At 41.3% G+C, this 10,168-nt stretch overlaps 1 protein-coding gene across 2 annotated transcripts in view; it reads left to right on the forward strand.

Annotated features, from left to right (window-relative positions):
* The window catches only part of LOC130605159 (nipped-B-like protein), a 48,154-nt gene extending 43,711 nt beyond the window's left edge, over positions 1-4,443 (forward strand). For both annotated transcript variants that reach the window (XM_057420424.1, XM_057420425.1), the window contains one exon: positions 1,627-4,443. In XM_057420424.1, coding sequence (XP_057276407.1) covers positions 1,627-3,302 — 1,676 coding nt within the window. In that variant the 3' untranslated portion in view covers positions 3,303-4,443. The remainder of the gene's footprint in view (positions 1-1,626) is intronic.
* The last annotated feature ends 5,725 nt before the right edge of the window (positions 4,444-10,168 follow it).

The following is a 10,168-nucleotide window of genomic DNA, read 5'->3' on the forward strand; positions in this document are numbered from 1 at the left end:
AAAAAGCTGCACCTTCAATTTAGCAAATTTATTTTGATCAACATGTCTACCATAAAGCTGGCAGGCATTCCTACAGTTTTTTGTTGAACTTTGAAAAGTTCCTTACTTGCAGGTGATCAGTTTCTGCATGGAGTTTATTGTATCTGTCCTTACTGTCTCCCAACCATTAAATGTACATAATTTTAGAGTTTTAGGGAGGGATATAAAAATAGACCTGAGAATGAAAAGGATGGGGGAAAATCCCCCACAAACCTGTTCATATCACTGAAATTGATCATGTTGCTACTTGTTAGTGTGCTGTAATGTTCATTTTTGAGATGATCTTTCAGAGTTTTAATTCTTCTGAATAAGAATCTTCTACAAGTATAAAAGAAATTAAAAGTAAAATGTTATATTTCCAGTTTATAGCTTGAGAGGTTGGGGTTTTTTTTGGTTAGAGTTTAATTCCCTCTTCCTTCTCCCTTCCCCTGCTCCCCAAAACAGAGCTGGCTCATTGCATCTGGTGATAGGGCACCACAAATATAGTTACAAAATAAGTTATTTTTCTTAAATTGCATTTGTGGTCTAGATGTTTTGACAGTAGATCTACAACAGAATTTCCAACCTGTGTTTGATCATTACTTAGACTTAAAAAAAATATTCCCTGATTACAGAGAAAATAATTGTGGATTTTTTTTGATAAATTATGGAATGATATTTGAGACATGAGAATATAAGCATTAGTGCAGGCAGGGCTTTTGAGTTTCGTGGCAGAAATTAATTTTAGAGTACCATGTTGGTAATGTAAATAGGTTGTATTTTAAACTAATAGAACATAGTTCTTTTGATATTTCCATGTGCTTCTCATTTCTATGAAGTCTACCAAATTACAGGGTGTGTGGTTGGTTTACTTTTTTTTCTGTATTCTACTCTTAATGATTTTTTTTTAAATGTAAACTGAAAGGATTACTGCAGAGTCAAGCTTTTGACACTACATAAAATTATCACCGAACTTTTTATTTCATCCATGAAAAGCATTATGGTTGCAAAGGGAAAATACTCTAGCTTTTATGTGTGTAGGGGCCCCTCACCTAACACATGTGTGTTATGGTATAGACTCCAACTCTTTATTTACTCCTTGTTTCAAAGAGAAGCATGGGGTGTTGAAGTTATTTAAATAATTTTTGTTCATTGTTCACGTGTTCCCTGGCTACAATATGTGTGAAGTCCAGCTGATGCACTGAATCAAATAGGGAGAACTTCCATCTTAATCATTGCAGATCCTAGGTTAGTTCATGTATAATGAAGCAGGCTGAATCTGCAAAAGAGAATCTTTTATAGTAGTATTCCTCAAAACCTGCTTCATGTGTAAATTGATTTGTGGACTTGGATTTCTTATGCTTTGAGGGTGTTTTTTTAATGATTAATTGGCACATGTGGTAGACTGGCAACAAATGATAGTATGAACACATTTAAAAGTATTAGAAAAGTTCTATTCTTTCTTTTAAATTCAGTGGGTTTTGTTGTGTGTGCACATACATGCTGAGGAGGATTAATTGGTGGGGGTAGAAGGGAATGGATGTTTTTGCTTGGACATTTAACTGTTTCTATATATAGCATGTGTGATTTTTCTCTTCTAATTTGTAGATAAGCCTCTGAAGAAGCGAAAACAAGAAAACAAACCACAGGAGGCTGGAGGTGCTACTGGAGGAAATAGAGCAGCTTCTCAGGAGACAGGTTCTGCAGGAAATGGGGCGAGGCCAGCGTTGATGGTTAGTATTGATCTTCAGCAAGCAGGAAGAGTAGACTCTCAAGCAACAGTAACTCAGGATTTGAACACCATCAAAAAACCTGAAGAAATTAAGCAGTGTAATGATGGATTTGTGTGTGTTCCACAAGAAGACACTGTTGGAGTTCTTAGATTTAATCCTGAAAACAATCCTGAGATTTTTAGGAAAACATTGGACTTTGAGGGTCAAAAGATGGATATCCAGCAAAATGAAAACAGACAAATGGAATTTCAGCAAAATGTGAGCAGGCAGCTGGAAAGTAAACATAATGAGAAACAGGTAGAAGCTAAATGTGAAAGCAGACAAATGGAAGTGAAACACAATGAAAATAGACAGACAGAATCAAAACAAAATGAGAGCAGGCAAATGGAGATGAAACAAAATGAGGGAAAACAAAATAGTGGCAAGCAGGAAATAAGGCAGAGGCCTGAAATACTGAAACAGAAGAGTGAAGGCAGGCCCGAAATGCCTAAACATAGACATGATAACAGGAGGGACTCAAGTAAATCACTGTCAGATAAGAAAATTGAAATAGCTAGGCATAAACTAGATGTGAAATCTGATCCTTCAAGGATAAAATCTGAAAGTAGATCTGATCCAACAAGACAGAGGCCTGATGGACGTTCAGTTTCTGATACACTGAGGCATGACCATGATACCCTTAAACAAAGATCTGAGGACAGGCAGGAGTCAGAGAGATACAGAGGAGATCCATCCAAGATTAGAAGGCCTGAATATTTGAGATCCTCAAACAAAAATGAACGTGATTCTAAGCATGGTATTAAATCTGATGGTTCAAAAATTGAGAAATTTGAAAGGAAACATAGACATGAGTCTGGTGAATCAAGGGAAAGGTTTTCTTCTGGGGACCACAAATCAAGACCTGACAGCCCTCGCATTAAACAGGAAGGTAAAGGAGATTCTAGTAAATCAAGACCTGATAAACCTGGCTTTAAATCACCCAACAGCAAGGATGAACGAAGGACAGATGGTAATAAGAGTAAAGTAGATACTAATAAAGCACATGACAGTAAAGCAGAGTTTCCCAGTTATTTGTTGGGGGCAAGATCTGGTGCATTGAAACATTTTGTCATTCCAAAAATCAAGCGTGATAAAGATGGCAATGTTACTCAGGAGTCAAGGAAAACTGAGTTTAAAGGTGAACAGAAGGACAAAATAGAGAAGACTCTGCTAGTTGAAGATCTAAATAAAGGAGCTAAGCCTGTAGTTGTCCTTCAAAAGCTATCATTGGATGATGTGCAGAAATTTATTAAGGATAGAGAAGATAAATCAAGGGGCTCTTGTTTTAAACCTAACAAGAACAAGTCATCCAAATCTAATAAAGGTAAGATTTTATTTTTTTTATTGCATTATATCTTGTACACTCCTGTTCTTTTAGATTTGCTACTCCTGTGGTTAGAAATTAAACACAAACATTTGATAGTTTATATGTGTGCTTATATGGTGATTTTGGGGAACAGAGTGAAACTTGCCTATGGGATTATCATTATTGGAAATCTTGCTACAGTGTAACTGAAATAATTTGTTTTTGCAATGCAAGTGCCTAATGTGGGAGCAATTAAATATTAAGCTGTACTTCAGCTACATTAGTTTGATCTGGTAATTTATCTGTTTAAACATAACAGCTATATGAATGGTTTAAACTGGTTTCAGTGTGTCTATATAAGGGACTGTTACTACTGTAACTAAATCAGTGTAGTTGGAGTGTTGTATACTATGTATACAAGCCCTAAGATTCTTTTATATTTTTAATTGAAAATTAAATGTGATTTTTCCAAGGGATGTTTTGACATGATGCAATAAGAATGCAGTTACAAAGTCCCATCTGCCTCTCTTATACTATAAATAAAACTCTGTTGGGAAGCCTCCACATTTTAGTCCCTGTGACAATAAGCTTATAAAAAGGTTCTCTCTTTAGGAGAATTCAGGTATTGTTGTCTCTATGGTCAAGTGTATGAGGAAAGAGGAAAGAAACTGGTAAACAGTGGGCCAGCATTTTCAAATTAGAAATATGAATAGGAAATTATTCAGAATAGTTTGTAGGTTTGATATTTGATTGATTGTCTCTTCTGCAAATTTGACACTTTTAAAAATAAGATTGCTTTTCTTCTTGGTGCTGTAATTTTGGCTTTGGTTTCAGACTGAAGCAGATCATTTCACATTGTGAAATCTATGTCATTAACTGGTCAGTGTTCCTTTCTTATTTAATGTTATTAATTTAAAACATTTACATTTCCTATGTAGTTATTTTTATAGAGCTGTTGTATAAAAAATAGACAAAGTGGCAGGGGAGAGGATTTCAGCTGTATACAGGCTTATTTATGAATGCTGTTTCAGGTATGTCACTACTTATGAATTTGAAATTAAACTGTTTCCATAAAAAGTTGATCTGATAAGAAATTATGTAGAAAACTTCTTTGTGAATGTATAACTTCATGTGCATGTGTACAGAGTTGATATCTATAATGAATTTAGCACGCTGTGTTTTTTTCTCTACTAACCTTAGACTTTTAAAGACTTAATTCAGAATGAGTATTACTTATTTGTAAAAATATTAGCCTCCTTGATAAATATTTTCTCTTTATCCTGGAAATATGAACATTTCCCCTCTTCCTTTTTGAGGTTTAGAATAGGAAAAATTTCAATTTCTTAACAGTAATAGGTAGCTAGACTTGGATGTAAAATTGCTGTCAGTTTAGTCTACAGATTACAAATAAAACATTTATGTTCTTAATACGGAATACTGAAAACTTTCTGCTGGAATTGTGTTCTAGTCTCAAAAGGATAGACTTTTCTATCACATAAATCTATGTGCAGAAACTCAGGAATTTTCAGAGCCCTCAGAGATACATACAGTGAGTGTATGCTTTCTAAAATGTTTCTTAACTATACTTTCTTGTAGTCTGTATTGTATGTGGTTATTAATATAGTATATTTTAGTAATGTGTAAAGGTTTTAATGACTCTAATTGGCATGACTCTAGTAGCTGTGTCACACATGAGCAATGAATCCATTTTAATGTCAGGTTTATAACTTTTCTGCAGTTTTTGAGTATTTTGTTTTTTGAAGGAATATTTTATACATATTCTGAAATAACTTTGGACATACTTTTAAAGGGGAAAAAAAGGTTTGAATCCGATATCAGTCTGCTATTGTATCACTGTAAGAATCTTATTCTAGATACTAGAAATAAGTTTAATGGAAGAAATTATGTTGTAACTATGTTTCTCTTGCAAATCAAGCTTTGAGTGTTCATCCAGGCAGTTTTGGGAGAAAGTGTCTTGAACTTCAGATTTTTCACGTGTATTTTTGATTTTACTTTTTTTTTTCCCCTCCTTCCTAGGATATATTATGCAAAATAATTAGGTGAAATTCAGTGTTTTAAGAGGTTCATAAAGATATCTCTTCATAAAGCAAAATACATTTCCAAGAATCACAGGAAGAAAAGGTTTAGTCACCACTGAACTAGCTTGTTTATTTCCTGTAAAACAGCTCAGTTTATATTCAACTACTGAAAAGGAATTTGTTCATCCAGTTTTCACTAACTATAAATATCCCAATTGTAAAGGAAGTCCAAACTTCAGAACTTGACTTGGAAGGCCCTTAGAAACCTGATGTAACTTTGAAGTTGCTCCTACTTTGAGCAGAGGGTTGGTCCACAGGTCACAGAATCATTAGGTTTGGAAGGGACCTCTGGAGATCACCTAGTCCAACCCCCTGCCAAGGCAGTGCCATCTAGAGCAGGTTACAAAGGAACGCATCCAGGTGTGTTTTGAATGTCTCCAGACCCCCTGGGCAGCCTGTTCCAGTGCTCTGCCACCCTCAATGTAAGGAAGTTCTTCCTCATGTTGAAATGAAACTTCCTGTATTTTAGTTTATGGCCACTGCTCCTCGTCCTGTTGCTGAGCACCACTGAAAAGAGTCCAGCACCACCCTCCTGGTACCCACCTTTGAGATATTGATATGCATTAATGAGATCCCCTCTCAGTCTGCTCTTCTCTGGACTAAACAGGCCCAGCTCCCGCAATCTCTCCTCATAAGAGAGATGCTCCAGACTCCTGATCATCCTTGTGGCCCTTTGCTGGACCCTCTCCAGTAGCTCCTTGTCTTTCTTCTACTGAGGAGCCCAGAACTGGACACAGTACTCCAGATGTGGCCTCACCAGGGTCAAGTAGAGGGGAGGATTACCTCCCTCAACCTGCTGGCCACACTCCTCCCAATGCACCCCAAGGATACTATTGGCCCTCCTGGCCTCAAGGGCATACTGCTGGCTCATAGTCAACTTATCATCTACCAATACTCCCAGGTCCTTCTCAGCTGAACTGCTCTCTAGTAGGTCAGCCCCCAGCCTGTGTTGGTACTTGGGGTTCTTCCTCCCCAGGTGCAGTACACTACACTTGCCCTTGTTGAACTTCATGTGGTTTCTCTCTGCTCAGTTCTCCAGCCTACCAAGGTCCTGTTGAATAAGCAGCACAGTCTTCAGGTGTATCAGCCACTGCCCCCAGCTTCATATCATCAGCAAACTTGCTGAGGGTACACTCTAGCCCTTCATCCAGGAATAAGACAGGACCCAGTATCAATCCCTGGGGAACACCACTGATTACAGGCCTCCAACTGTATTCTGCTCTGCTCATCACAACCCTCTGAACTCTGCCATTCAGCCAGTTCTCAATCCACCTCACAGTCCATTCATCTAACCCACAAATTCGTGCCCCAGCATCCTTTTGCCTCTGTGAGATAAACCTTTCCCACATGCCATTGTCCAGACTGGTGCCCTATAAAACCAGCCGTTATCAAAGAATCCAAAGCCCTGCCTGCAGCACCAGTCTCTAAGCTAATCATTTATGGACTGAATTTTCCCATTCCGTCCCACATCATCAATGGAAAATGGAAGGAGTGAGGAGAAGATCACTTGAGCCCCAGACTCTTTCACCATCCGCCCCAAGGCCCTGTAGTTTTCTTCATCCCCCTCAGACTGCGGGAAGCAGCTTGCCCCTCACCTGTCTGGAAGACCAGCAGCGGGTAGTAGTCTGTCGGGTGCACCAGGCTGGGGAGCGCCCTGGTGATATCCCTGATCTGGGCTCCAGGCAGACTACACACTTCCCTATGATGAGGGTCAACTCTGCATATCGGGCCCTCTGTTCCTCTCAGAAGGGAATCGCCTACTACAATGACCCTTCTTTCTTTCTTATCAGAGGCAGTCTTGAGGTGCGAAGTCGACCGGGCCTTGCACCACATCCTCACCTACCTCTCCTTCAAGATCCAGGGCCTCAAACCTATTACGAGGGGACACCTGGGGAAGCAGGGCAGGAAGGGAGGAGGGTTGCCCACGACGCCGAACTGGAACTCGCTTCCAACCCTTGTCGTCTTTTGGTCCCCTACCTCTGCGCAACAGCTACAGGGCAGGGGCTGTCTCGAGCCATCCCCCTCTGTGTGAGAAGGCAGGGGGTCCTTCCCCTTTGGGGGGGTATCTCCCTGGAACCGTTCCGACTGGCACGCCAGGGAGTTACTCCACCAGTCGATCTCCCTTTCACGCTCCCTGATGGTCCTCAGCGTCTCAACCTCCTCCTTAAGTCTTGCCACCAGGCTAAGCAGATCTTCTACCTGCTCACACCTCACGCAGGTGGAATGCTGTCCTCCCTCCCCCGGCAGCAGCAGGCTCTGGCACTCCCTGCACCCAGAGACCTGAACAGCCACGGTTTGGGACGGGGTCTCTGTCTGAGTTGCTGCAGTCACCTTACTGCAAGCTCTCTTTCTGGAGGCGACCATATTGGTCAGCAGTCTGGGACACGAGCAACAGGGTCAGAACCACGACCTGCTTGTTCCTCCCTGTGCCCGGTGGGCAGCGGCACGTCACTGCCCTCTCAGAGGCTCTTTCAAGGCAAGGGGCAGGGGGTGGTCGCCGTCACCGTGGGAACGCCCCCGCCATCAGCCGCTCTCTCGCAAGGGCTGCTGGGGCTTCGGGATCAGGAGATGTCGGGAATCGTGATGCCTCTGCGCTATCCCCTCTGATTTTCCTAATCTCTGTTGAACCTCATGGTCGCTGAAGCGTGCCGGCTGCGGCTCTAGCTGGGCTAGCTCCGATCAGCTGACTGAGATTCATCCTGCTATGTCATCATAGAAGGCTACCAGATTGGTCAGTCAAGATTTCCCCTTGGTGAATCCATGCTGACTACTCCTGATGACCTTCTTCTCTTCTATATGCTTGGTGATCACTTCCAGAATGACCTGTTCCATCACCTTTACAGGGATGGAGGTGAGGCTGACTGGACGGCAGTTTCCCAGGTCCTCCTTCTTGCCCTTTTCATAGATGGGAGTAAGTTGGCCTTCCTCCAGTCATCGGGCACCTCACCCATTCTCCATGATTTGTCAAAGATGATGGAGAGCAGGAGAGCAACATGTGCTCAGCACATGTCCCTCAGCACACTTGGGTGCACCCCATCAAGGCCCATGAATTTACGGATGTTAAATTTGTCTAGCCTGTCCCTAACCTAACCATCTACAACCAGGGAAAAGTGTTCCTTTCTCTGGCCTTCATTTCTAACCTCCGAGGCCTGGGACTCCTGAGGGCCATCCTTAGCAGTAAAGACTGAGGCAAAGGCGGCATTCAGTAATTCCGCCTTCTCTGTGTCTTCTGTTACCAGGACACCCATCTGATTCAGGAGTGTCCCCACATTTTCCCTTATCTTCCTTTTGCTGCCAATATACTTGTAGAAGGCCTTCTTCTTGTTCTTGATGTCCTTTGCCAGACTCAATTCTAAGTGGGCCTTGGCCTTCCATGTCACATCCCTGCGTACCCTGGCAATGTTCCTATAGTCCTCCCGCTTGGCCTGTTCCTTTTTCCACATCCCGTAAATTTCCTTCTTGAGTTTAAGATTTACTAGGCGCTCCCTGCTCATCTATGCAGATCTCCTGCCCCCTTTGCCTGATTTCTTCATCATGGGATTACACTGTTCTTAGGCTTGGAGGAAGTGGTGCCTAAATAATGACTAGCTCTCTTGGACTCCCTTTTCTTTTAGAGCCCTATCCCATGGGATTCCTCTCAGTAGGTCTTTGAAGAGGCTGAAGTTAGCATTCCAGAAGTTTAGGGTTCTAGTCCTGCTTACTTTTTTGCTGCCCCCACACAGGATCCCAAGTTCCACTATCATCTCGTGATCGATAATGCCAAGGCAGCTCCCAACCTTTATGTCATCAACCAGTCCTTCCTGGTTTGTAAGTACAAGGTCCAGCAACACACCTTTCCTCATTGGCCCCACCACTTGTAACAAAAAATTATCTTCAGTGACCTGCAGAAACTTCCTGGACTGTGTGTGTTGGCCATTTTATCTCTCCAGCAAATATCTGGGTGGTTTGAATTCCCCCAGGAGAACCAGGGGCCTGTGACTGCGAGGCTATTTCCAGCTGCCCATAGATGGACTCATCAACTTCCTCCTGATCAGGTGGCCTATAGTAAACACCCACAACAGTGTCCCCCATATTAGCCTGTCCCTTAATTCTCACAGACTCCCAACTCATCTATCCCTCAGTAGAGCTGGACATATTCAGTTGCTCCTAGCTTGATTAACAGCATCACTTAGAAGAACAAGACTTTGTATAAGCAGTACATTCCTTACGAACTACCTCAACCTTGGAGGCAGAGCTAAAGGACTGATAAAAGGAGAACATCTGCACCAGAAGGTGCTGAAGACAAAATAAGTCCTAGGAAAAACAAGTAGTCAACAAGGAATAGCGTAATTGGTGAAAGGTAAGACTGGCAGGGGGAGTTCACAACCACTGACTCAATTCAGGACCAATAAAGCTTCCTCCCCCCCTTCACAGAGCTTGTGTGCTAATTTACATGGAAAATTTACCCTGTAGATGATAGAGTACTAATTAATCATAGATTTGGTAACTTTGACCAATGAAAAGTAATTTCTTTGTTCTCTGAAAGGTATATAATCTGATGTCTAAAACTAAGGTTTGGTTGATTTGTGTAGCTTCCGCTACCACCTTGTTTTGCTAAATAGCTGACAATAAAATACCTCAACTCTGTGTATGCATTGGCGTTCTGCACACCGGGTAACTATCCCACTTTTGGGGCAACATCATCATTGCTGTGATTCATGAATTAGTTCATCTAGTTCAAAACAACATTTAGATAGTCATTCCATCTTAAGGGACTAATGCCTATTCATTATAAAACTCAGCAAAATTGATGTGTTTTAAGCTAAAATTAATGCTATATGTGCTGCAATTCCATAGGTTTTTCCATTGTTTCAATAAACTTCAAATTCGAAAATCATACCTTTGTTGTGCACATGGATAAACCTTGTAACATTTTAATCAAATTTTATAGACAAGTTTGAAAATTTCTTAAGCTATTATATGAATCATAGAAT

Source organism: Pezoporus wallicus, unplaced genomic scaffold, assembly GCF_028554395.1.
Source record: "Pezoporus wallicus isolate ANWC-B61680 ecotype Strahan unplaced genomic scaffold, APGP_CSIRO_Pwel_v1 contig_11361, whole genome shotgun sequence".
NCBI lineage: Eukaryota > Metazoa > Chordata > Aves > Psittaciformes > Psittacidae > Pezoporus > Pezoporus wallicus.